The sequence below is a fragment of the Cervus canadensis genome, chromosome 13 (assembly GCF_019320065.1).
Source record: "Cervus canadensis isolate Bull #8, Minnesota chromosome 13, ASM1932006v1, whole genome shotgun sequence".
NCBI classification, from domain to species: Eukaryota; Metazoa; Chordata; class Mammalia; order Artiodactyla; family Cervidae; genus Cervus; species Cervus canadensis.
Window position 1 is genome coordinate 32257627 of NC_057398.1, and position 27682 is coordinate 32285308.

General features: G+C 44.0%; 1 protein-coding gene across 11 annotated transcripts in view; it reads right to left on the bottom strand.

Moving 5' to 3' along the window:
- The window catches only part of NPHP4 (nephrocystin 4), a 138143-nt gene that overhangs the window by 61285 nt on the left and 49176 nt on the right, over nt 1-27682 (bottom strand). For 9 of the 11 annotated variants that reach the window (XM_043485062.1, XM_043485067.1, XM_043485064.1 and 6 more), the window contains 2 exons: nt 20747-20929; nt 8062-8200 (listed from right to left, as the gene is read on the bottom strand). In XM_043485062.1, the coding sequence (XP_043340997.1) occupies nt 8062-8200; nt 20747-20929 (322 nt within the window). The remainder of the gene's footprint in view (nt 1-8061; nt 8201-20746; nt 20930-27682) is intronic. The other 2 variants (XM_043485066.1, XM_043485065.1) reach the window with 2 other exon arrangements.

Below are 27682 nucleotides of genomic sequence, written 5' to 3' on the forward strand. Positions count from 1 at the left end.
CTGAGATTTGGGATCTGTATTTATTTGGGCCAGTGATTGAGAGAGGTTATGAACATGTGGCCACTGCCCACCGATGCTGCCAGCTAGGAGGATGATAAGATCAGTGTGACTGACAGCCACTACAAAGCATGTGCCCCAATTCCAGGCCGTCCTGAGCACCCTGACCGATCTTCACTCATCTGACCCTCTCTATAATTCCTGAAAGCCTCTGCCCGTTTTTCTTTCCAGTTGTTTATCTCCTCCCTGTTGATCTTTCCATCATCGTTCTTCTTTCTAATCTTCTCATTCCTTCAATTAATTTTTAATGGTTTTACGTACTGCAAATATCTTTCAGTCTGAGGAACTGCTTTTTAACTTTGTTCATGGAATCTTCTCTCTTAGAAAACTTTCTTTATATGTTAACGTAATCACATTTCTCAATCTTCTCTTGTTGGTTTACACTTTATCTTGTTTAAGGAAGCCTTCCCAACCCCAGGGTCATAAAAATATTCTCCAATTTCTTCCTAAGACTCCTCAAGTGTTCTTTTTCATCTAAACAGTCCTTTCACCGATCTATTTTATAACCGAGGACACTGAGGGACAGACACAAGAAGCCACTGGCCTAAGATCATCCAGCTGGCAAGTCTGAATTGTCTTCAAAGCCACTTACACGCCACTATGTGTCCACTTCCTTTCAGAAACCACCACACTTTCAGAACTCAGAACACCAGTGTGAAGGTTCAGACATAACAATATGCAGAGACCTATCTCAGCATCATGGCTGCTATGCAACACCCACTGTCCAAATAGACCAGCTCACTCCCCCATCCCCCCATCGGGGCACAGGCAGGTCATTCCTGCACTTCAGCCACAAAACACGGAGGCCTTGTGAGCATCCTCATCCAGGCCCTGTGTCACAAGGACTCTCTGCAACAGGCACCTAGAAATGACAGTTCTCTGCTGTAAGGTATTAACTGTACATGCGCATGCGTGTGTTCTCAGTCGCTCAGTCGTGTCCAGCTCTTTGCAGCCCCATGGACTGCAGCCCACCAGGTTCCTCTGTCCGTGGGATTTCCCAGGCGAATACTGGAGTGGGTTGCCCTTTTATCCTCCAGGGGATCTTCCCAACCCAGGGTATTAACTAAACACTACAAAGTTGCTCTTTTAAGTGGTCCCTCCCCCCCCCTCCCCCCCCCGTGTGGTGGGAGGTCCTCTTTTCCCAAATTCTCAACCTCATGCTGTCATTCAGCCAGCTCTTTCCAATACAAGGGAAATGAAATGAGTTCTCACTTTAATTTGCATTTCTCTGATTACTAGTGAAATTGAGCACTTTTTCATACATTTTGGTTATTCTGGTTTCTCCTCTGTGAACTCCCTTTTCATATCCTTTGACCATTTTTCTGTCTTGTCTTTTATTATTCCTTATTGATTGGGAACAGCTCTTTTTATCATTTTTCTTCTCTCTAAACATCTAATTAAAATTTCTAAAGTTCGGTCTTATAATCCATCCAGAACTTATGATCTGTTATTGTTGTTGTTCAGTCACCAAGCCGTGTCTGACTCTTTGCGACCCCAGAGACTGCAGCACTGCAGGTTTCCCTGTCCTTCACCATCTCCCAGAGTTTGTTCAAATTCATGTCCATTGAGCCAGTGATGCCATCCAAACATCTCATCTTCTGCCACCCCCTTCTCCTCCTGCCTTCAATCTTTCCCAGCATCAGTGTCTGACCTACTTGCAGTCTGAGGTATGGTTTGTATACAATATGAAATTGGGATCTGATTTTCTATTTTCCACAAGGACAGCAAGACCAATGCTGTTAATTGACTGGTGTGCCCTTACTCCCGTGGTGGGCGGCATAATAGCAATCCCCCAACCCAAAATGTCCATATTCTAATTACCAGAACCATGACTATGTTGTATTAACACTGCTAAGGGAACCAAGGTTGCAGATGGAACTAAGGTTGCTTATCAGCTGACCCTGAAATGCAGAGACTGTCCTGGATGGTCAGGGAGGGGGTGGGGGGTGCAGTAGGCAATGCTACTATGACAGTCCTGATGAGTGAAAGGGAGGCAGGAGGGAGAATCAAAGAGAGATTTAAAATGTAACTCTGGGACTTCCGTGGCACTCCAGTGGCTAAGACTCAGAGCTCCCAGTGCAGGGGACACCAGTCTGATCCCTGGTCAGGGAACTAGATCTAGCATGCCACATGACCAAAAATAAATAAATTAAATAAAATGTAACTCTGTTGCCTCTGAAGATGGAAGCAGGGGTTGAAGGTACAGCTAGCCTCTGGGAGCTGGAAAAGGCAAGGAGACAGATTCTCCCCCAGAGCCTATAGCAGGAACACAGCCCCAAGACCTGGATTTCAGCCTGTGAGACCTCTGAACTTCTGATCTCCAGAAATGTGGGATAGTAAGTGTACAGGGTCGTGCAGAGTCGGACACGACTGAAGTGACTTAGCAGCAGCAGCAGCAGCAAGCTCATGCTATTTTAAGCAACCAAGCTTATAGTAATTTGCTATAACAATTAAAGGAAAGCAATATGCTCTTTATCTATAATTTGTCATGTATCACACTTTTTATCTTGTCCCATTATCTACTGATCTGTGTCTGTAGCAGTGTCACACTGTTCTAGTTACTATAATTTTATACTAAGTCTGCAAGTCAAGAAAGGGGAAGCCTCCCTTCTTCACAACTGCCTTGGCTGTTCTTGAATGGACTTACCTGGTGGCTCAGGGGTAAAGAATCTGCCCGCAATGCAGAGACCCGGGTTCGATCCCTGGGTTGGGAAGATCCCCTGGAAAGGGGAAAGGCTACCCCCTCCAGTATTCTTGCCTGGAGAATCCCCATGGACAGAGGAGTCTGGTGGGCTACAGTCCACAGGGTCACAAGGAGTTGGACACAACTGAGTGACTAAGCACATACACACATACGCACACATTCTTGAATATGTAATTTTTTAATTTAAAAAGAAAAGAATACATCTTAAAAGAAAAATAAATGCAGTGCACAGCGAAGATGCTTTCTAGGGAGAGGGTGTGAGCTAAAACTCAAAATCATGAAGTAACGACACAGTCAGTGAATCACACACAGCACAAAGCAGCTAGGAAAAGCTTCGAAACCACTGGACTTATCACCCCTGGGGTGGAGGATTTCAACAGCCTAGAAACTGTCAACAGCAGGCAAAAACTTTACTTCTGACCAAACTCATTCTCCTGACTGAAACAAAAATTATTTAACTAACAAAATACATAAGACAGCAGTTTTAATGACACTGGAATTCAGCAAGAAATGGTCCTAAGGAACTGGAAACAAAGAAGTAAGCCCTCCGACGGTCCCAAAATTAACATGTTGAGTGATTTTGCAGATTGCAGTGCAGGAAAGGGGAATGAAGAGCACAGTGGATCCCTGACTGGAAGGCTGGGCTAAGAGTTCAAGGAGACCAAAGAAACTGAAGTTTGCAGGGCTGAGCACAGACAGGAGAGGGGCACAGAGAGGGAACTCCAGCCACTTATAGAGGGTCCCCCTAGGATTCAGTAGGTCACTGACTCGGAAACTACCCAAGGATGGGGAAAGAGTCACCCCAAATATTAGAGGGGCCAGTACCCTGTGCTCACATGGGGCCATTCTCACAGACTGGTAAACTTCATAATTCAAGGCCATCAGGCAAAGTTCCGAAGGAGGTCTTCTCACTTAGTAAGGAGTAATTAGCCCTAGACTAAATGCTCATGGGGTCTCATCTCACAACTCTTAAAGGCAAGGCCCTAAATGACCAAATAATTTCCAAAGTTCAGAAGTGTTTACCAGCTACCTGGACTTCCCTGCATGTCCAGTGGTTAAGACTCCAAGCTTCCACTGCAGAGGGAACTAAGAGCCCACATGCCATTGGGTGTGGCAAATATATATATATACGTATATATACATATATATATATATATATTTGTCAACTATAAAAATATTTAGCAACCAAAAGGAGAAAACTCAAAATATCTAGAATCCAATCAAAAGTTATGACCATAGAGAAGCTGGAAGATAAAACCCAAATCAGGACAAAAACCAATCAATCAAAACTAATGTGCAACTGACCAAGATTTTAGAATTGGCAAACAAGGACATTAAAGTAGTGACAAACTTTGTAATGTTATCTCCAGATTCTGATACCTTGAAACTAAACTAGGTTAAAGTGAGAATTACTATATGGGTCATTTCAAACAGGATAAAATACTGGAATTTTAATTGTTGCACAGGTCTAAGTTCATCTACCTCTGCCACCTTAGGAGAGAAACACAAAAGCGTAAGTTTGTCAGTAGTTATAGCTATATTTCACTTCTGGAGATGAAAATGACAATATCTGTGAGGAAAATGCACTGGGTGGGATTCATGGCAGATCAGAGGCTGCAGAAGAAAAGAAGAGTGAACCTGAAGATGCAGCAATACAAAGTATCTAGGATTGGAGCACAGAGAGAAAAGACCACCAGTAAAACTGAGCAGAAGCTCAGCAGGGTGGGGCTTCCCGCAGCTCCGCCACCTGATAAAGGCAAGACCGGGAGCCTCGAGGGAGAGGAGAGAGGAAGACAGAGAAAATAATCCAAGAAGGAATGATCAAAATTGTTCCAACTTCGATTTAAAAAAAAACAGAGCTCCAAGAAGTTCCATGAACACCACCAAAATTAGTTAAAGGACCATTTTGGGAAACAAAGGTAGCAGCACACTAGGCTTTAAATCTCCTCCAAGGACTTCTCTGGAAGTCCATGTTCCCAATGCAAGGGGCCCAGGTTCGAACCCTGGTCAAGGAACTAGATCACACATGCTGCAACTAACACATGCTGCCAAATAAATAAATAGAAATAAACATTTTAAATAATAATAAATAAATCTCCTCCAAGCCCCGCATGAAAACAGAAGGGGCAGCTGGGAAAGCAAACACAGAGCCCACAGGCCATGCCAATAGCCGGTTAGGCTGGAAAAGCCAACAGGGTCATCCTGTCCTGGCTGAGTTAATTCGATTAGAAGGCCTTCACACAAGCTGTCTGTTTACAGTGTCATAACTACACCAAAGTGTCATAACTACACATGAAAATTCCTTTCCAGAAAAAGTACTTATTATTTTTCTGTTAACGATAGCTGTAGAGGTTTCTTCTCTAAGAAAATGATCTCTTCAGGTATTTCTAAGGGCCACAGTAAACTATATTTATTATTTTGAACTGCGTTTATTACATTTCACCACTGCCCTTTTGGGCTTCCCAAGTGGTTAGTGGTAAAGAACCTGCCTGCCAACAAAGGAGATGTAACAGACTTGAGTTCGATCCTTGGGTCGGGAAAATCCCCTGGAGGAGGGCATAGAAACTCACTCCAGTATTATTGCCTGGAGAATCCCATGGACACAGGAGCCTGGCGGACTACAGTCCATAGGGTCACAAAAAGCTGGACACAACTGAAGTGACTTAGCACGCACAGCACGCATTATCCTTTTGAATAGCTTAATTAAAAACCAGAATAATCATGTTTATATCAAATTAGAAAATACACATATTTTATAATTTCGGATACTATCTTTCTTTCATACTAACATTTCTTAGAGGTTGGCCTTTGTTTTATTTTTAAAATGTAATTGTGAATATGTCAAAGAAAGGAAGATACTAGAGTTAAAAAAGGGAACGGGTTTGACCTTTTGGTATTTTTTAACTATGTATTCTATACTTTCAATGCATTTAACTTTATCCAATAAAATTGTAAATTCATTCTAAACTAACTCTGGTGGAAAACACATGCCTGCCACCCACCATTCCAGGGGATTCTGGCAGATATTTCTCAAGTACAAGTAATGCTGCACATTTCAGTACCAATTATGTGTGTGTGTGTGTGTGTTAGTTGCTCAGTCGTGTCTGACTCTGCAACTCCATGGACTGTAGCCTGCCAGGCTCCTCTGTCCATGGGATTCTCCCAGCAAGAATACTGGAGTGGGTTGCCATGCCCTTCTCCAGGGGATCTTCCTAACCCAAGGATCAAATCCAGGTATCTGGCATTACAGGCAGATTCTTTACTACTGAGTCATTTGGGAAGCCCATCACTTACATAAGATGTGATTATACCTGAGAATATTCTGATAAGCACAAAAAACTGTAAAGAATAAAACAATTAAAAACAACAAATGCACTGCCTTTTTGGGGAAAAAGGAAAATTCTTAATAATACAGTTTTTCCCGAAGCAATAAACGATCAAGTTTTGGTATCTGAATATTTTTAAACGTCTCAGAAAATCCTGGAGGACCATGAAGATGAAGGTCAACACATCCAGGACAGAGAAACAAGTGTGCTGCTGCTACCAACTGTGAGATTAAATTCAATGAGACCAGTTTCCAAAAACCAGAATCTCAACTGATAAAAAAAAGTCACTCCCAAACAACAGACTCACTGGCTCCTTTGTACCAGCAGCCAGGACCTGCTGCCCGAGAGACACTGGCCAGCCCTCCCTGGACACCCAGCAGCATCCATCAGAGGAAAGCCATCCAGATGGAGGATAGATGGACACTCAGCTCCCCTCTAGGGCTTCCACATTTGCTCATCCCCTACCTTTCTGACTTTCTAAGAGCCTAACTGCCCATGATTGAGAATGTTCCTTCAGCCAGTGAGATCCTCAGAAGCCAAGAGCCAAGAGCTCAGTGCTCTTTCAACCCTCCTGCTAACCTCCCTCTCTTCTCACCACCGGTGGGATTCCCCATTAGGACGCTGGCTTCCTGTCCTTGGGGATAAACTAAGAGGCCCTGAACACAAGGTACCAGCCTCAGCAGAAGGAGCTGGTACAGCCAACATGAAGCTGACAGCTGCAGTCACACACATGGGGACGGGGACATTGCCATCCATCATCATCCATCATCGACAGCCCTCCATCCCTTTTTTAAGGCCACACCCTGAAGTCGTGGCCTCCCCACTCCCAGACTGCACACCAAGGAAATAAAAAGCAGTTTTTAAAAACAACAAACACAAGGCTACATTATCAGTGCAACATAAAGTTGGCAGAAAAGCTATGACAAACCTAGTGAAAAGTGAAAGTGTTAGTCGCTCAGTCATGTCCAACTCTTCGTGATCCCGTGGACTACAGCCCGCCAGCTCCTCTGTCCATGGAATTCTCCAGGCAAGAATACTGGAGTGGGTAGCCATTCCCTTCTCTAGGGGGATCTTCCCAACCCAGGGATTGAATCCAGGTCTCCAGCATTGCAGGCAGATTCTTTATCATCTGAGCCATCAGAGAAGCCTAGACATCATATTAAAAAGCAGACATCACTTTGCCGACAAAGGTCCATCTAGTCAAAGCTATGGTTTTTCCAGTAGTCATATACAGATGTGACAGCTGGAGCACAAAGAAGGCTAAGTACAAAGAATTGATGTTTTCAAACTGTGGTACTGGAGAAGACCCCTGAGAGTCCCTTGGACTGCAAGGAGATCAAACCAGTCAATCCTAAAGGAAATCAACCCTGAATATTCACTGGAAGGACTGATGCTGAAGTTGAAGCTCCAATCCTTTGGCCACCTGATGTAAAGAGCTGACTCACTGGAAAAGACCTTGATCCTGGGAAACATTGAAGGCAGGAGGAGAAGGAGGTGGTAGAGGATGAGATGGTTAGATAGCATCACCAACTCAATGGACATGAATTTGAGCAAACTCTAGAAGACAGTGAAGGACAGAGGAGTCTGGCGTGCTATAGTCCATGGAGTTGCATACAGTCTTATCGATTGATATGACTTAGCAACTGAACAGCAACCATAAAGTTGGCAGTCCATGGCTGTCAGCTTTTGATTCTTGAGCCCTGTGTCTGCAGGACACCCATGAGAGATGCCCCTTTAAGTGTCACCAACAGACCTTTCAAAGCCTTCAGTCAGGGAGCTAACTCATGGCTAAAGCACAAAGTGTTGGGCCAGGCTTTATCACTGTCCAATTCTATACCTCTGTAGTCAGCAAAAACTCAATCAACTGATTCCAGTTAAAGCAATTTACAGCAAGTATCTGATAAATGCCATTTACCTGGGCACACAAGGAGCTATGCCGTGAGCTTGAAGACTCAGCTCTCAGCACACACTTACTTGAAGGGGACACAGGTGGCTTCCTAAAAGACCGCCGCTCTGCCTTGGGGCCGCTTGCATTCCCTGTGGGTATGTCCGGGTGTTCTTCCGGGCTCAGCGAGTACTGGAACTGGACCGTCCCTGACTCCACCTGCTTCACCTATGATGGACCACAACAGGAGAAGTGATGGCCATGCTCCCTCCAACAGCACTGTGTGGTCAAAATAATTCAACCAGGAACGTCCGCCCAGTCCTAAAACAGTCAGTGTGGATTACCCTCAGCCAAGCAGAAACCAACACCACTGCTCCAGTTTGAAAGCATTTTTACTTAACCTATGTTATGCTGACTCTTCTTATTTTGAGTTTAAACACATGTAACCACCACCAGCACCAGGTACAGAGCAGCCCCACCACCTAAAACGCTCGTCCATCCTGTGCATACCCACACCCAACAATCACTGAACTGCTCTCCACCTCTGTCTTCGGTCCTATAAACGGGGTCTCATGCTACAGAACCCTTGAGACTGGCTTTTTTCACTCCCTGGTAGGTGGATGAGACTCATCTGAGCAGTACCGTGTAAGCACAGCCGTTCTTTTTCATTACCAAACAGTTTTCTATTGTACCATGTGCCTCAGCATACTTATCCATTCACCCACTTAGAACATATGGGCTGTTTCCAGCTTGAGTGGTTATAAATAGAGCTGCTGGGAACACTGGTGTACATATTTCTGCATGGACATAAGTTTTCATTTCTCCATGTTTCATTTCTCTAAGAGTAAGATTGCTGGGTCATATGGTGCATGTATACTACATTTTACAGGAGACTGCTAAACTGTGACTTACTTCTGAACTCTGTATTCCATTCCATTAGTCTATGTGCCAATGCTTTTACCAACAGCACTTTATCTTGATTACCATAGCTTTAATGAAAGTGTTGAAATTGTGTAGCATGAATCTTCCAACTACACTGTTCTTTTCAAAATTGTTTTGACCCTTCTAATTCCTTTGCTTTTCTATATAAAGTTGAGAATCAGGGGTTTTCCTGGTGGTCGAGCGGTTAAGAATCCACCTGCCAATGTAGAGGACATGGGTTTGATCATCCCTAGTCCAGGAAGATCCCACATGCCAAAGGGCAACTAAGTCCATGCACCACAACTGCTGAGCCCGCACCCTGAAACTAGAAAGTAGCCCCTCCTCACCACAACTAGAGAAGGCCCTTGTGCAGCAACAAAGACCCAGTGCAGCCAAAAATTAATTACAGTTTAGAATCAGTTTGTCTCTATTTATTAAAAAATTATGTAAGGGTTTTGATTGAAATTGTATTAGATCTATAGATCAATTTGGAGAGAATTTGTATCTTTATCATGTGAGTCTTTCGATCCATAAAGAAGACCCTCCATTTATTTAGGTGATCACCTAAGAGTAATCAATGAGAAAAATGACATGCAGCAAAAGGAATATTTTATCATTTTCAGCACACAGATCCTGTACATATTTTGTTAGATTTATTTCATTGAGGTGGGGGTGCTTTGGAAATAATACTGCTTTTTAGATTTTGCTTCCCAACTGTATATATTTTGTTAGTATAAAGAAATGTCATTGATTTTCCATCTTGACCTCCTGCTGTATACTACAATCTCCCTAAATTTACTGTTTATTCTGGGAGTTTTTTTATAAATCCTTCGAGATTTCCTACACAGAAAATCATACTGTTTGCACATAAGAAGAGTTTTGTTCCTTTCTTTCCAATCTCTATGGGTTGTTTTTTTATTCTGTTTTATTCCTCTATTGTACCAGCTAGAACTTCCCATGCAATGTCAAATAAGATGCTGAACACTATGAGTGGGCATTCTTCACTTGTTCCTGACCTAAGTAAGAGGGAAAGCATTCAATTTTTCACCATTAAGCATGATGCTAGCTAAAGAATTTTAAGTTCGTCTTTATTCCTGTTTGCTCAGTTTTTGTCATAAATGGATGTTGAATTTTGTCAAATGCTTTGCCTGCATCAGTTGTTATTATTCATATGGTTATCCTTCTTTAGGCTATTAGAGTGAATTACATTTTCCAAAAGAAAATAGCCTTGCATCCCTGGGATAACCCCCCTACTTGGTCATGGTGTATTATTCTTCTTCTATACTGTTGGATGGACTTCCCTGGTGGCTCAGATGGTAAAGCATCTGCCTACAATGTGGAAGACCTGGGTTCAATCCCTGGGTCGAGAAGATCTCCTGGAGAAGGAAATGGCAACCCACTCCAGTATTCTTGCCTGGAAAATCCCATGGACGGAGGAGCCTGATAGGCTACAGTCCATGGGGTCCCGAAGAGTAGGACATGACTGAGCGACTTCACTCACTTATACTGCTGGGATTCAATTCACTAATATTTTGTTGAGCATTTTGCATCTGAGTTCATGAGGAAAATGCATCTATGATCTTCTTTTCTTATATTGTCTTTTTCTGGTTTTGATATCAGGATAATGAAGACCTTGTTACATAAATTTGGAATTGTTCCCACCTATCCTATTTTCAAGAAGAGAATCTATACAATTGGTGTTGGTTTTCCTTTAAATGTTTAGTACAATTTATAGTGAATGAAAGTGAAAGCCGCTCAGTAGTATCCAACTCTTTGCGACCCCATGGACTATGGCCTGCCAGGCTCCTCTGTCCATGGAATTCTCCAAGCAAGAACACTGGAGTGGGTTGCAGTTCCCTTTTCCAGATCTTCACAACCCAGCGATTGAACCCAGGTCTCCCACGTTTCAGGTAGATTCTTTACCATCTGAGCCACCAGGGAAGTCCTCTATATTACATATTATAGTGAACAGGCCAGGATATTTCTTTATCAAAAAAAATTTAATGATGAATTCATTGTCTATAATGAATTATAGGACTACTCAAGTTACACACTTCATCTTGGGTAAGTTTTGATGGTTTGCTGTTTAAGACAAACTGGTCCATTTCATCTAAATTTTCAAATTTATAGTATTTCCCCTAACATCCTTCTCATACCTGTGTGGTCTGTAGTGGTTATCCTTTCTTCCATTCCTATTATTAGTCATTTGTGTTCTCTCTTTACTTTTTCAGTCTTGTTAGAGGCTTGTCAAAGAACCAGTTTTTTATTTCACTGGCTTTCTCTAGTTTTTCCTCTATTGTTTTTCTGTTTTCAGTTATATTGGTTTCTGCACTTATATTTATTATTGATTTTTCTTTTACTTGCCCTAGGTTTATTTTCTGCTTCTTTTTCTACTTTCTAAAAGTGGATGATTAGATTATTGATTTGAGACCTTTTTCTGTTCTATAAAAGCACTTAATGCTATAAATTCCCCGTAAATATACTTGAGCTGCAACCTACAAATTTTGATATGTCATATTTTCACTTTTGTTCAGTTCAAAGTATCTTTTATATTTTCTTAAGGCTTCCTCTCTGACTTACGGATTATTTAGAAATGCATTAATTTCCAAGTGTTTATAGTTTTTTATGCTATCTTTTTAATTGGCTTCTAGTTTAATTCCATTGTGACCACAGAAAATACCTTGTGTAATTTAAATTCTTTTAAAATTACTAAAATTTGTTTTCTGATCCAGGCTATGGTCTTTCTTGGTAAATGTTCCATGTGCACTTGAAGAGAATATGAAGAGAATATATCCTGACATTGCTGGGTGGACAGTTCTATGAAGGTCATTTAGATCCAGATGCTTCATAATATTGTTCAATTCTATATACTGGTGATTTTCTATCAGTGTGCTTATAGTTTAATCTAAGAGGAGTGCTGAAATGTCCAAATGCAACTGTGAATTTGTCTATTTCTTCTTTCCATTCTATTAGCTCTTTGCATTTTGAACCTCTGTGTTAGATACATACACTTTTAGGTTTATATGTCTTTGTGGTGAATTGACTCTTTTATCACAGGTGACATCCCCCTTAATTCCTGGAAATTTCCTTTGCTCTGAAGTCTACTTTGCCTGGTATTAATATAGCTACTCAAGTTTTCTTTTGATTTGTGTTTGCACACAATGTTTTGCCATCCTTTTGCTTTTGAAGTGAGTTCTTGACAGACAGCACATAGCTGGACCTTGAGATTTTCATGTCACCTGAAAATTTCTGACTTGAATTTGGTGCGTGCAGACTATTTACACTTCATGTAATTATTGGTGGGTCTGGGTTCAGGACCATCATTTTATTATGATTTGTTCCTTTTGTTTCTCATTCCTGTTTCCCTTTCCTGCCTTATTTTGAATTATTCCATTTTATCTATCTATTGGGTTTCTTACTATCTCTTGGTAGCTTATTTTTAGTGACTGCTCTAGGGTTTACAATGTAAATAATTTTTTCACAATCTACCCAAAAATCTATATTTTATTACTTCAAGTGGAATGCAGAAATTTTATCACCCTACAGGTCTCTTTATATTCCCCTTTATTTCATAGCTATCTTACCTATTATACCTACATACCTTAAAAACCCTAACAGACACAGTTATGATTTTTGCTTCAGCCATCAAACCCATTTTAAAGAACTCAAAAGAAGGAGAATAGTGTATTCTATTCATCATTTTTGTTGCTCTTTCTTCATTCCTGATGTACCAAGTTTCCATCTGGTATAATTTTTCTTCTGTCTAAAGAAATTCCTTTAGCAATTCTCTAAGAGCATCTCTACCTGCCAATGAATTCTCTCAGTTTTAGTTCATCTGAGGATGTCTTTATTTAACCTTCATTCCTGTAGGACAGTTGCTGGAATAGAATTCTGAGTTCCGGGGTCTTTCTGTTAGTGCTTTTAACATGTTGTTTCATTTCCTTCTGCCTCCATGGTTCCTGCAAAGAACCCACAATATTCAAATTATTCTCTATAAGTAATGCATCATTTTTCTACTGCTGTCTTCAAGACTTTTGTCTTTTTCAGCAGCTTGATTGTGATATGTCCAAGTGTGGATTTCTTTGCATTTATCTCTGGGTTTTGGACCTCTTCGATCTGCAGGTTTAAGTCTTTTGCCGAATTTGAGGAGTTTTCAGCCATCATTCCTTCAGACATTTTTTTCTGTACTGTACTCTTTCTCTCCTACTGGGACTCTGATGACATGGGTGTTAGCCTTTGTGGTCCTTCCCCACAGGTCCCTGAGGCTTCGTCCACTCTCCTCCAATCAACGTTCCGTGGCTCAAGTTGAATAAATTCCACTGATTCATCTTCAAATTCATTGATCTTTCTTTCAGTCATATCCATTCTGCTATTGCGTCCACCTAGTGAGTACTTTATTTTTACAATTTTATTTTTCAGTTCTAAAATTTCCATTTGCTTCTTCTTTATCTACCTCTTTGCTGAGACTTTCTATCTTTCCCTTTGTTTCAAAAGTGTTCACTCTTATTTATTGGATTACTTTTATAATGCCTGTTTTAAAGGCTTTGTCTGATAATTCCAACATTTGTGTCATCTCAGTATCACTGCCTGTTGAATGTCTTTCCCCTGCAAGGTGAGGTTTTCTTGGTCCTTTGTTTGTCAGTTAAGTATACACTGTGTCATGGACATTCTAGATATCACTTTATAAGATTCTCTTTTCAATATCACATTATAAGAATCTCTTTTAAAGTTTATGGAGAATGTTGATATTTTTGCTGGGTCAGAAATCAACCCAGTTGGGTTCAAGCCCCAGTTTCCAAGCAACCTCCTGTGGTCTCAATATCAGTCACATTCTCAAAACCTGGGCAGGGCTCTTCAGTCCTCTCCTAGCCGTGACGCATGCAGGGGCAACTCCGTCCACAGTCCAGTTCTCAAAGTCTGCCATACGTTGTTAGGGTCAGATTCAGGTACATGAAGCTGAGGGTTAACTTAGCATTTCTTTTTTTTTTTTTTCCTTTATTTATTTTTTTTTTTTTTCAGTGGGTTTTGTCATACATTGATATGAATCAGCCATAGATTTACACGTATTCCCCATCCCGATCCAATTTTAGCATTTCTTAAGCAACTTTACAGGGCACTTTCCAAGATCCTCCCTCTCCAGATCCCCCTTGTCGTTGTTGTTGTTGTTCAGTCACTAAGTCATGTTCAGCTCTTTGCAACCCCATGGACTGCAGCACACCAGGCTTCCCCGTCTCACTATCTCCCAGAGTCTGCTCAAATTCATGTCCAGTGAGTTGGTGGTGCTATCTAACCATCTCATCCTCTGCCACTCCCTTCTCCTTTCGCCCTCAATCTTTCCCAGCATCAGGGTCTTCTCCAATGAGTTGGCTCTTCACATCAGGTGGCCAAAGTATTAGAGCTTCAGTTTCAGCATCAGTCCTTCCAATGAATATTCAAGTTGATTTCCTTTAGGATTGACTGGTTTAATCTCTTTGCAGTCCAAGGGACCCCAGATCCCACTAGTTCTTTTCAATTCTCAAGGGTTCCCCTTCCAATCCTCTGGTAAGATCCCACTGGGCTGCAAGCCTCTGACAACGGTACCTGAATGCAAGGTCAAGCAGAGCAAGGAAGTGGGGAGAGGGCAGAGTGTGGTTGCTGTTTAAGTGCAAGAGTGTATAAAAGAGCTTATGTTCTCATCTATCATTATTATAAGTCAGTGTACAATTTATTTGAGCATTCTTTGGGATTGCCTCTCTTTGAGACTGGAATGAAAACTAACCTTTTCCAGTCCTGTGGCCACTGTTGAGTTTTCCAAATTTGCTGGCATATTGAGTGCAGCACTTTCACAGCATCATTTTTTAGGATTTGAAATAGCTCAACTGGAATTCCATCACCCCCACTAGCTTTGTTCGTAGTGATGCTTCCTAAGGCCCACTTGACTTCCCATTCCAGGATGTCTGGCTCTAGGCGAGTGATCACACCATCGTGATTATCTGGGTCGTGAAGATCTTTTCTGTACAGTTCTTCTGTGTATTGTTGCCACCTCTTCTTAATATCTTCTGCTTCTGGTAGGTCCATACCATTTCTTTATTGAGCCCATCTTTGCATGAAATGTTCCCTTGGTATCTCTAATTTTCTTGAAGAGATCCCTAGTCTTTCCCATTCTGTTGTTTTCCTCTATTTCTTTGCCGTGATTGCTGAGGAAGGCTTTCTTATCTCTCCTTGCTATTCTTTGGAACTCTGCATTCAAATGGAAATATCTTTCCTTTTCTCCTTTGCTTTTCGCTTCTCTTATTTTCACAGCTATTTGTAAGGCCTCCTCAGACAGCCATTTTGCCTTTTTGCATTTCTTTTCCATGGGGATGGTCTTGATCCCCGTCACCTGTACAATGTCACGAACCTCCGTCCATAGTTCATCAGGCTCTCTAGTGCCTATCAGATCTAGTCCCTTAAATCTATTTCTCACTTCCACTGTATAGTCACAAGGGATTTAGGTCATACCTGAATGGTCTAGTGGTTTTTCCTACTTTCTTCAATTTAAGTCTGAATTTGGCAATAAGGAGTTCATGATCTGAGCCACAGTCAGCTCCCGGTCTTGTTTTTGCTGGGAAGCTTAGAGCTTAGAGCTTAGAAGCTTAGAGCTTCTCCATCTTTGGCTGCAAAGAATATAATCAATCTGATTTTGGTGTCGACCATCTGGTGATGTCCATGTGTAGAGTCTTCTCTTGTGTTGTTGGAAGAGGGTGTTTGCTATGACCAGTGCGTTCTCTTAGCAAAACCCTACTAGCCTCTGCCCTGCTTCATTCCATACTCCAAGGCCAAATTTGCCTGTTACTCCAGGTGTTTCTTGACTTCCTACTTTTGCATTCCAGTCCCCTATAATGAAAAGGACATCTTTTTTGGATGTTAGTTCTAAAAGGTCTTGTAGGTCTTCATTCAACCATTCAACTTCAGCTTCTTCAGTGTTACTGGTTGGGGCATAGGCTTGGATTACCATGATATTGAATGGTTTGCCTTGGAAGCTAACAGAGATCATTCTGTCACTTTTGAGATTGCATCCAAGTACTGCATTTCGGACTCTTTTATGACCATGATGGCTACTCCATTTCTTCTGTGGCAGGAATCCCTGCCCACAGTAGTAGACATAATGGTCATCTGAGTTAAATTCACCCATTCCAGCCCATTTTAGTTCGCTGATTCCTAGAATGTCGACATTCTACACATCGCACAATTACATTCATCTCACACACTAACAAAGTAATGCTCAAAATTTTCCAAGCCAGGCTTCAGCAATATGTGACCCGTGAACTTCCAGATGTTCAAGCTGGTTTTAGAAAAGGCAGAGGAACCAGAGATCAAATTGTCAACATCCACTAGATCATTGAAAAAGCAAGAGAGTTCCAGAAAAACATCTATTTCTGCTTTATAGACTATGCCAAAGCCTTTGACTGTGTGGATCACAATAAACTGTGGAAAATTCTGAAAGAGATGGGAACACCAGACCACCTGACCTGCCTCTTGAGAAATCTGTATGCAGGTCAGGAAGCAATAGTTAGAACTGGACATGGAACAACAGAGTGGTTCCAAACAGGAAAAGGAGTACCTCAAGGCAGTATATTGTCACCCTGCTTATTTAACTTATATGCAGAGTACATCATGAGAAATGCTGGGCTGGAAGAAGCACAAGCTGGAATCAAGATTGCTGGGAGAAATATCAATAACCTCAGATATGCAGATGATCCCACCCTTATGGCAGAAAGTGAAGAGGAACTAAAAAGCCTCTTGATGAAAGTGAAAGAGGAGAGTGAAAAAGCTGGCTTAAAGCTCAATATTCAGAAAACTAAGATCATGGCATCTGGTCCCATCACTTCATGGGAAATAGATGGGGAAACAGTCGAAACAGTGTCGGACTTTATTTTTGGGAGCTCCAAAATCACTGCAGATGGTGACTGCAGCCATGAAATTAAAAGACGCCTACTCCTTAGAAGGAAAGTTATGACCAACCTAGATAGTATATTAAAGAGCAGAGACATTACTTTGCCAACAAAGGTCCATCTAGTCAAGGCTATGGTTTTTCCAGTGGTCATGTATGGATGTGAGGGTTGGACTGTGAGGAAAGCTGAGTGCCGAAAAATTGATGCTTTTGAACTGTGGTGTTGGAGAAGACTCTTGAGAGTCCCTTGGACTGCAAGGAGATCCAACCAGTCCATCCTAAAGGAGATCAGTCCTGGGGGTTCATTGGAAGAACTGATGCTGAAGCTGAAACTCCAATCCTTTGGCCACTTCATGCAAAGAGTTGACTCATTGGAAAAGACCCTGATGCTGGGAGGGATTGGAGGCAGGAGGAGAAGGGGATGACAGAGGATGAGGTGGCTGGATGGCATCACCGACTCGATGGACATAAGTTTGAGTAAACTCTAGGAGTTGGTGATGGACAGGGAGGCCTGGCGTGCTGTGATTCATGGGGTCGCAAAGAGTCGGACGTGACTGAGCGACTGAACTGAACTGAACTGATACAATTTCTAAAATTGTTAAACTAAGAAGTAGCAGTAGACACATATTATTTAGAAAACAAGGTAAATACCATATGTCACAGCTAAGAGTTGAAACTGGCTACCTCTGGAGATATTAACTTTTTTAAAGACAATTATTTGTTTGAGGGAAAACTACAGGAGCTGTTTAAGAAGGAAAACATAACACAAGTGCTCGGGCCTGGTGCACTGGGAAGACCCAGAGGAATCGGGTGGAGAGGGAGGTGGGAGGGGGGATCGGGATGGGGAATACGTGTAACTCTATGACTGATTCATATCAGTGTATGACAAAACCCACTGAAATGTTGTGAAGTAATTAGCCTCCAACTAATAAAAAAAAAATTAAAAAAAGAAGGAAAACATAAACATAATACACTACTTACCTTCACAGTAAATAACACTAAAATAATCTTAATAACATAAACCCCAAAATTTACTTAGCAAAAAAATTATGGGATGTTTATAATATGTATCTTTTTTCTTTTGATTAATATCTGTCAGTACTGGAACTATAAGTTCCATGGCATTAGAGAGTTTTCCTAGAGTAGATACAGGTGCTTGGTAAAAATTCACTGAGTGAATGAATAAGATAAAGAATTGACTGGTGTCCAGGCACAGACCAGGCTTACCTAGGAGTCCACCCTTCTGATGCGGTAATGCACTACTACATGAGATGAGAAACAGGAAGATGCAAAACAGTGCCTTTAGAAAGCAGGAGAATAAATAGAGTTTGTGATCAGTGGCAGTTTATTATTTTAGTTAATAATATCTGTTTACAGTAGTGGTCCTCAACCGGGGGCAATTCTGCCACAGAAGAACACATTCAGCCATGTCTATGAACATCTGGGCTCTGATAACTGGGGTGGGGTGCACTACTGCCTCTAGTGGGTGGAGGCCAGCAATGCAGTTCAACATCCTCCAGGGCAATGCTTGGGACAGACCCACAGCAAAGAACAGTCTGGCCCCAAATGCTAACAGTGCTGAGTGGAGAAACCCTGATTAGAAGTGATATTCCTCATGGAAGATGATGGTATTTGATACATTTGTGACCTTGAGATGGTCCAACCTTCACAACACTTATGTTCCAATATAGTTTACACACTTAAAAAGCAAAGGAAATGTAGTGGATATGAGAAGGCAAAAATTAAACAGAATAAGGATTTATTTACATAGGTACATACACAGCAAGACAGAATGAGAATATGGCAGTAGCTTCAGGATTTCTAATGGCAAGTTTATAACAAGGGCTGAAACCAGACCATGTGGGAATGCAGCAAAATGTAGTCCTGTAATGAGGGACATTCCTTATAATAAGAGAAGCTGCACGATCAGCTGCTCGCTGATTCAGGTCCCCAAGGCATAATCCACATCATAAATAATAGCACTGAATATGATGCTTGTCACTGGAGTCAGCACACGAACGACATACTGAAATAACAGGTATGGTCCTTTACCCAAGAAAAATGAGCCAATTGAGTCCTAGAAGGCTCCCATTTGATCTGCTGAGACAGGACAGGCGTATCTCAGTAATGTCAGCAGAAGAATAAAACACACCCCCAGGCAGAAACCCTGCCACAACCCATTAGTGTCAGAAGGACCCAGACGTCAGCCAGAGCAGGGATGTCACACAGCATCTGTGTCCCGGGGTCCCTGCTCCCCACCCTGTAGGACTGCCAACAGGCCAGGGGAGCCCATGGGGTGAGACCCACACACAAACATGCTTCCACTGGCCCTGCCCCACTTCTGTTTGCTTTCTACAGTGGGGATCAGAGAAAGCTTCATTTCAAAATGGATTTAAATAAGTTCTGTTGTGGTCCCTCCTCTCTGGACACAGCTAGAGAGAGTTGAGGTCGAGTGAGGATAAGTGATGAGCCACAAAGACCAGCCAGGGGGATGCCAACTGCCCAGCTCCCACTCCAGCCTTGTGCACACAAGCTGCAGCCCCCAGTGTACACACATTTCAAAAGGGCTTTTTTATAGGGAACCCTCCTCTACGGCTGGTGGGAATGAAAGCTGATGGAGCCACTGTGGAAAACAGTACAGAGGTGCCTCAGAAAGCTAAAAATAGAATTATTACATGATCCAGCAATTCCACTCCTGGGCAAACATATGGAAAAAACTGTAATTCAAAAAGATACATGTATGTTCATAGCAGGACTATTCACAATAGCCAGGACATAGAGAAAACCTAAATGTCCAACCACAGAAGTATCGATAAAGACGACGTGGTACATATACACAGTGGAATACTACTCAGCCTTGAAAAGGAATGAAATAACGCCATTTGCTACAACATGGATGCAACTAGAGATTATCATACTAAGTAAGACAGAAAGAGTAAGACAAATACCATATGATATCACTTATATGTGGAATCTAAAATATGACACCAATGAACTTATCTATGAAACAGAATCACAAACGGAGAACAGACTTGTGATTGGTGGGGGAGGGAAGGATTGGGGGTTTAGGGTTAGCAGATGCAAACTGATACATATAAAATGGATAAACAACAAGGTCCTACTGAATAGCACAGGGAACTATATTCAATATTCTGTGATAAACCATAGTGGAAAAGAATGTGCAAAAGAATGTAGATATATATGTAACCAAGTCACTTCGTTGTATGGCAGTAATTAACACAACACTGTAATTAAACTGTATTTCAATAAAAAATAATGTTTTTAAAAAAGAGGGCATTTTAAAAAGCACAGAAGTGCATCTCGTGGCTCTCTATGTAAAAATAAGAGGCACAGGCCACCTTGAGAAATGGATACATAAGCAGGGACATAATAAGACCCCAGATAACACCACCTTCAGGGAGGTCAAAACTGATTATAATTCAACAGTCACACATATTTTTTTCTTTTTTTTTAATTTTTTTCTTTTTTCTTTATTTTTTCCTTTATCCAGTCATCATTTTTTAGTCATTATTTTTTTAAATTTGTTTTTAATCAAAGGATAACTGCTTTACAATACTGTGTTGGTTTCTGCCATACATCAACATGAACCAGCTATAGGTATACCTACATCCCCTCTCTCTTGAACCTCTCCTCCCACCTCCCATCCCATCCCACCCCTCCAGGTTGTCACAGAGCACCGGGTTTGAGCTCCCTGTATCCTACAGCAAATTCCCACTGGCTATCTATTTTACATATAGTAATGTGTGTTTCTGATTATGACTCAGCAATCATACTTAGTTTTTAAGGGCAAATCTGTGACCTAAAAAATACTGCTCATGAAACATTGACAAACGTTATTTGTCAGCTCTGGTGTTGAAAGTGCATGAACTTGCTAGAAGCATGTAGAAAGCAATCACACTTATGGGGTCTCTAGCATTTACCTCTTTGGAGCTCATGCTGGCTGGGGGGACCTTATAGACCAGACAGTGCGAAGGGTTGGATTGGATGCCACCCTGGAGAGGTAACATCACCCGCCCGGAGACGGCTTCCAGCGAGGGGTTCCAGACAGCCCAGCGAACCATGTGCATGCATGCCAGGCTGGACAAGGAGGTGAGGGAAGCTGCCTGGAACGGAAACAAAGCACATGGGTCAGAGGTTGTCGCCAAGCCTACGTGGGTGGGGGAATCAACAGTGCTTTCCCGGGACAATCTCGTCACAGGGCAGTGGAGCAAGGCAGGGGGTCATCACGAAAGAAGGCCCACCACAGGGGAGGATGTGGCACCACGTCGGTGGCTCAGAGCGGGCAGGAAGCCAGCCTCTGATTCTGAGACCTGCCCCACCCCCACCCCAGTCTAACCAGGACCCTCCTGAAGACCAACACTGCCTTTATGATTTCTCCTCTTCCGTAGGATCTTTATGCAGGTTTCCTTTTCTTCCTTTTTTTTTTTTTTTGGAGTATAGTTTCTTTACAATGTCGAGTTAGTTTCTGCTATACAACAAAGTGAATCAGCTACATGTATACATACATCCCTTCCCCCTAGAGCCTCCCTCCCCTCTCCCCATCCCACACCTGCAGGTCATCACAGAGCTCACACTGAGCTGAGTGTCCTGTGCTTTACAACAAGTTCGCACTAGCTGTGGATTTTACACATGGGAGTGTATATATGTCAATACTACTCTCCCAGTTTGTCCCACCCTCTCCTTCCCCCAAACCGTGTCCATATGTCCATTCTCTAGCCTGCATCTCTATTTCTGCTTTGCAAATAAGTTCATCTGTACCCTTTTTCTAGATTCCACATATATGTATTAATATTCAATAACTGTTTTTCTTTCTGACTTACTGCACTCTGTATGACAGACTCTGGGTCCATCCACATCTCTACAAATGACCTAATTTCGTTCCTTTTACCAACTGAGTAATATTCCATTATATACATGTACCACATATTCTGCAGGTTTTCAAACACTCTGCACTTTAACATCCACCCAGATCCATGAATAAAATACCAGGAGTGGCACTTTGTGTTAGTAATGAGACACTTCATAAAATAATGAAGAATATACATTCACATTCAATTTAGGGTTTTAGCACACATTTTCTCCAGCAAAGTTTCAGCTCCTCATTCTATGTTCTATATACGTAGCTTATATGTAACTTATGTGTAACTAGGAAATTACCCAGGCCAAATGTTTCATGCTGCACCTTCTTTCACTGTCTCTATCACTGGCCAGATGAAAGGGAGGACGCTAGGACCCCCCTCCCCATAATTAGCCTCCTCCTTCAGACAAAGCCATTTTCACAAATATGGTTTCAAGGCTTGAGTCAGTGGTATTTTAAAGAAACCACTTTCATCCATTATTCAAAAGGAAACAAGAATAAAATGGAACTCGGAGTGAGTCCTGGTCAGGTCCTGACATTCCTGCTCGGCTGGGCAATGACACTCATGATCTACCCCCTTAAGGCAGCTCCAGAGACACTGGCTCATTCCCTGGCAGGAGACACACAGTCACCCCCAGGAAGGCCATTCCCCGACCAGAGGCCACCGGGCACACGACAACAGCAGGTGAGACGGGAGCCCGGGAACAGCACTCTCCACCCCAAGAGCCCAGTGGCATCAGCTGAAGTCAGACTGACAGCCCAGACTCAGGGCAGCAGCCACACCTACCTCCACTCCAGATTCCCAGCCTCCCTGGGGATGTGGGGGAGAAGCCACCTGAAGGCGGCAGGTATGAAATGGAACACGGTCGTGAGAAGACTGAGGCCTGGGACCTGGGACCTGAGACCCTTGGCTGCAGTGCTTGCACCTGGACACACCTCTCCTCCAGCAACAAAATACAAAGAAACTATAAGGGACTAAAAAATAGCTTCATGCATGCACAGTTGGGGCAAATTATGAACGAGATACAAAAAGACCAAAAACCCAACTGCCACTTGCAAAAAGCCAGGAGCAAAAACAGAGCACTACTCACGGCCCTTGCACACACCACCACCAAGGGGTGAACAAACCACCTAAGCCACTCCAGCCCAACCCCTAGACCTGCTCGACCCTCACCCCATAGAAGGAACCAGCTCACCCGGTCCTTGGGGAACAAGCAAGAGAAGTTGTTGCTTGGTCTCACGCCCCTGCAACCGACCAGAATCCCAATAAAGCTTTGCCTGGATTTCCTGTCTGGCCTCTGATCAATTTCTATTGATCGGGAAAGGCCAAGAACCCTGATCAGTACCAAACTCAGCATCTTCCTTCCTGATGCTCTCCACACCCCGGGGCACTAGGAGAGCAAAGGACTGGATGGTTCCTCACCAACAGCCCTCCATCCCTCTTGACCACCAACCACGTGAGCTAACCCAGCAGCCCTCCAACTCAGGCCGTGGTCACAGGGAAGCAGACAACCTGCAAGGAGGCGGTCTCAGACTCTCAGAAGGGGTGGAAGCCAAGGCTTGTCTGCAATGGTGCAGAGCAGGGTCCCCAAGGAAAGGCGATGCCAATGGGAATCTTTTGACCTGAGTTGTGTCTGGGACCACGGAGCCCAGGAAGGCTCCAGCAGAGTGCCCTGGGCTCCCCACAGACCCTGCTTGATTGGCTGGACACAAGTGAGCCGTGGGTCACTGTCACAGCCAGGACTTGAGGGAACTCAGGTTGAAAGCAGGTCTCACATACACACACAAGGACTCTGGCTGGAATCCAACACAGATGAATTGATGGTCAACTGGGTGAGACCTCAGCAGGGGGTGTGTGCACATAATATGGAACAGGAAGCACTGGGACTTCCCTGGTGGTTCAGAGGTTAGAGCTCCACACTTCCACTGCCGGGGGGGTGTGGGTTCGATCCTTAGTGAGGGAACTAAGCAGGGGGGTGAAGAGAACAGGAAGTTCAAGTTTCATCCAAGTCGGTCTTTAAAGACTGCTCCAGATGATGGCCCATCACATCACATCCTTTGTATCCACGTGGGGAACATCCAGAACCAGTGTCTGGCTGTGAATTAACCTCTCTTTCCTAAGGTCCCCTCGTAAATGGACCTCAAACCACCCGTTTTAGCCTCTTCTGATCCTTTACTGGAGCCAAACCCATTTCAGACCACGGGTGAGGATACCACCGTGTTCTGCACAGTCACAGGGCTGAGCAGGGGTTTGGGTCAATTCAATGAGCAAAAACCCACATCCTGGAAATACAAGCCAAGAACCAACCAAGTAAGAATCCTAAGCGTGAGTCTGTCTGCCGCACCTCCAGTGTCAAATACGTACTTCTGGTGTCTGTCAGATATACAGAGGACACCTGCCCTTCCCATCCCTCAGCCGGGTGACAATAAAACAGCCCTGAGCAACCACAGTGTTATCAGCGGAAAGCTGCTAAAAAATATCCACTGCTTTTTAAAAAATAAATGATAGGGGCTTCCCTGGTGGTCTAGTGGCTAAGACGCCATGCTACCAATGCAGGGGGCCCAGGTTTGATCGCTGGTCAGGGAACTAGATCCCACCTGCCACAACTAAAGTCCTGCAGGCTGCAACGAAAATCGATAATCCCATGTGCCGCAACTTAGACCTAGTGCAGCCAAATAAATAAAGGAGAAAAAGTTTAAAAGCCAAATTAAGGAATAGCATCACAATTATATTAAAAATAAAAATACTAAATGTATTCACAAAACTGGCCAGAAAAAAAAAACTGTGAGGACTCAGTGATACCTATACTACTTTACTATAAATAGCCATCTCCCCCAAATTCATAAGTTTACTACAGGATCAAAGTTAAAATAAAACACATGCCCCCAGTTTCATGCTATTTGTGTCAGTCCCTTCTGGCTTAACCTCTCAAAAGCAGCAACCGATCCCCAGCTTCCTAGTTTCAGGCTTTCTGTTGATTTTCTTGTCCTCGGACTATACAGTGTTTCTCTGTGTGAAGCAGATGTCAGATAAACAAATAGCCACTTCCCCCACTTTGTTTCAACATCTCTAACAAGAAGGGAAGGTCAGTGAGTTATGGCTCACTCCTTCAGTTGGACAATGGCTTGGTGGCAATCCACTGGCCCTTTATTAGTCTGTACTCTCTCCCAACAGGCCAGGGCAATGCCTGAAAACAAGACCCTCCCTAAGCCCACACTCCCAACATGCACCCCCAGCTCAAGGACAAGGCCAGGTGCAGCCAAGCAGGTGGGCAGAGCAAGAGCGGTATTTCATCCGTCAACATGACAAACCTCCTCCTGTCTGTGAAATTTAGTGGGTGAGATCAGATCTGTTACTTTAAAGTGTCTTATCCTGCCAAAGTGGGTTTGATTTCATGCAAACTGTAAAAAAGAAAAAAACAAAAACAGACACACATTGAATTGTTGCCATTCACATTTTCAATTACACTAGGAGACAACACACAAAAGGCCAAAGGAATACACTTGGATCACCAGTCAGGTTTGCCATGGAACAGAAGAGCATGCTGACATTCCCCAGGCAAGGGGCACACAGAACCTGACCCCGGAGATGCTGCAACCCAGGGTCCCCAAAATAGGCTGAATGGCGGCCCCCAAAAGGCATGTCCACTCCCCAACCCCTGGACTCTGTGACTGTGACCTTATTCAGAGAAAAGGTCCATGCAGAGGTAACTGAGTACCACGAGATGATGAGACCTAATGATCCAGGCAGGCCCTAAACCTAGTGACAGGTGTTAGTACAAGAGCAGGAGAGAGAGACCCGAGACAGAAAAACAGAGGGAGACGCACAGAGGGAAGGCCACGTGAAGACGGAGGCAGAGGCTGGAGCGATGTGGCCGAAGCCTAGGAACAAAACCTAGGAGAGGCAGGAAGGATGCTTCCCCGGAGCCTTCGGAGGGAGCAAGCCCCTCCTGATGCCTCGATTTCAGCCAAATGGAATCGATTCTGGATCCAGGGCTGGGAGAGAATAGATGTCTGCTGTTTTAAGCCAAGGCATTCGGGGCAGTCTGTTCAGGCCACCCCAGGAGACTGAGGGAGGGGCTCCCCTCGGCCGCTGTCCCCAGACCAGCTCAGAACTCCCCTCAAGGCAGGCAAACATTTCTGGATGTTTCACACAGCTGACTTTTGTCTAGATCTTCAGTGAGAACTTTCTCCTCCTGGAGGGGCCCCGTGTCACCTGCTGAGCCCCCTCCATGCCAACTCCAGGTACCACAGCCCAAAGCCCAGAAACACACTGCAGAGGTGATGGGACACCCATGGGGTGGGGGTTCCCCTGGCCTGAGGCCACCTCCAGAGACAGAATTGGACCCCCACACCCCAATGGGGGCGGCCACACCAGGGCCCCTGGTGAACACAAACGAGAAAAGCGAACTGTGATGTCAGAAGGAGTCCAAACATCCCCAACAGCAGGCCCATCACAGGATGGGAGGCAGGGGACAAGGGAGCTGAGAGACAGAGAGAGATTTAGGAACCTTGGGACAGATAGAGGAGCCGGGCAGAAGGCAGCCCAGCCCAGGTGGGCACAGGCCCCTTCTGGGGTGTCCACCACATGCACTGGCCCACGTGACCCTCCACACAGCTCACAAATGCCAACCACGGAGGGTTTGCAGCCGCCCACGGATAGTGGGCCCAGGCCTGACCCGGGCAGCACAGACCAAGATGCTTCCACCTGCATGGAAGTCAGGCTGGCCCACATTGGCAGCCAGCAGCTCTGGAGTCTCAGGGCTGGGCCATGGGCAACACCTAAGTATAAGGTGACTGTTTCCATGTCCTCTTTATAGCACCCTGGGTGCCTGACCACTGAGAACTTCACAAGGCCTGAGAGCCTGAAACCCATCCAAGGGGCAGAGTTAGGAAAGAAACATGCACTCAGCACCAGGGTCTCTGTCCTCCTTCCTGCCAAGGAGCACAAGGCCCCTAGGACCACAGGGCAAAGAGAAGGCTCACTGACCACAGACCATCAGCCCGAAGTCATTCATTCCTTCCAGAAATGGATTGATTATACGCCAAAACCTTTTCCAAACTTGACACACAGTGAACTCAGCAGCTGCTGCAGAATAATTTCCTCCCCACACATCCAGGCTGGAAAAGGAAACCTAAGGACGTGTAATTAAAGTCGTTTAATCTGCTCGTATAGGACACAGTATACGCAGAGTCATTTAAAAGCCCAGTAATCACTTGGCAGGCAATATTTTCATTTCCTTCTACGGAGTACAGTAATTACTTTTAAACACACACATGTGCAATGAAAAACAATGGGGTATGGTTTTAAGGAAGTTCTACAACCTAGAATTACTCTGCATGCTGGCTAACGGGCTCATAACACTCTGGTCCTCTTTGGAAAAAAAGGTATCAACTCAACAAGGCTTGAAAGGAGCAACAGGGAAACCATCATGAGTGGGGCTGAGAGTGGTGAGGTAGACAGGTGGGCAGCCTCTTGCCCTTCAGAGTCTGCAGCCCGGAGACCAGCATGTGGCTACCCCAGGGCCTTTGCATCTGCTTCTCCAGAGAACTTGCCCCTTGCCTAGGTCTGCTTCCCTTCCCCGTATCTCCCACTGGGTCCTACAGAGCCAGTGACAATGGGGCTCAGGCTTAGCGACCTGGCACCCCTTCCCGTGGGCATGGCCCCTCTACTCCATGGGGCTGTGACCTCAATGCAGGGAACCCCACAGCCTGAGATGTAGGTGTAGCAGCTACCCCTGGGAATGAAAGCCAGTCCTAGTTTTTCTATGAAGGGCTCCTTGGTGTCTCAGGAGAAGGCAGCTCACCTGCACTAGGGGAAGAAATGAAGCTGCCCACAGCCTAGAGCCCTCCACCCCAAGAAATTCTGAGCACAGCGAGAGGGGAGTGGACAACACAGAAACACGCAGGACAAGCGGGGGGCACACAGGGGAGAGGGTCAAGGGGAGCAGCCCCAAGGTCAGCCAGGCAGAGGCCGTGCAGAACACGCAACGCCTGA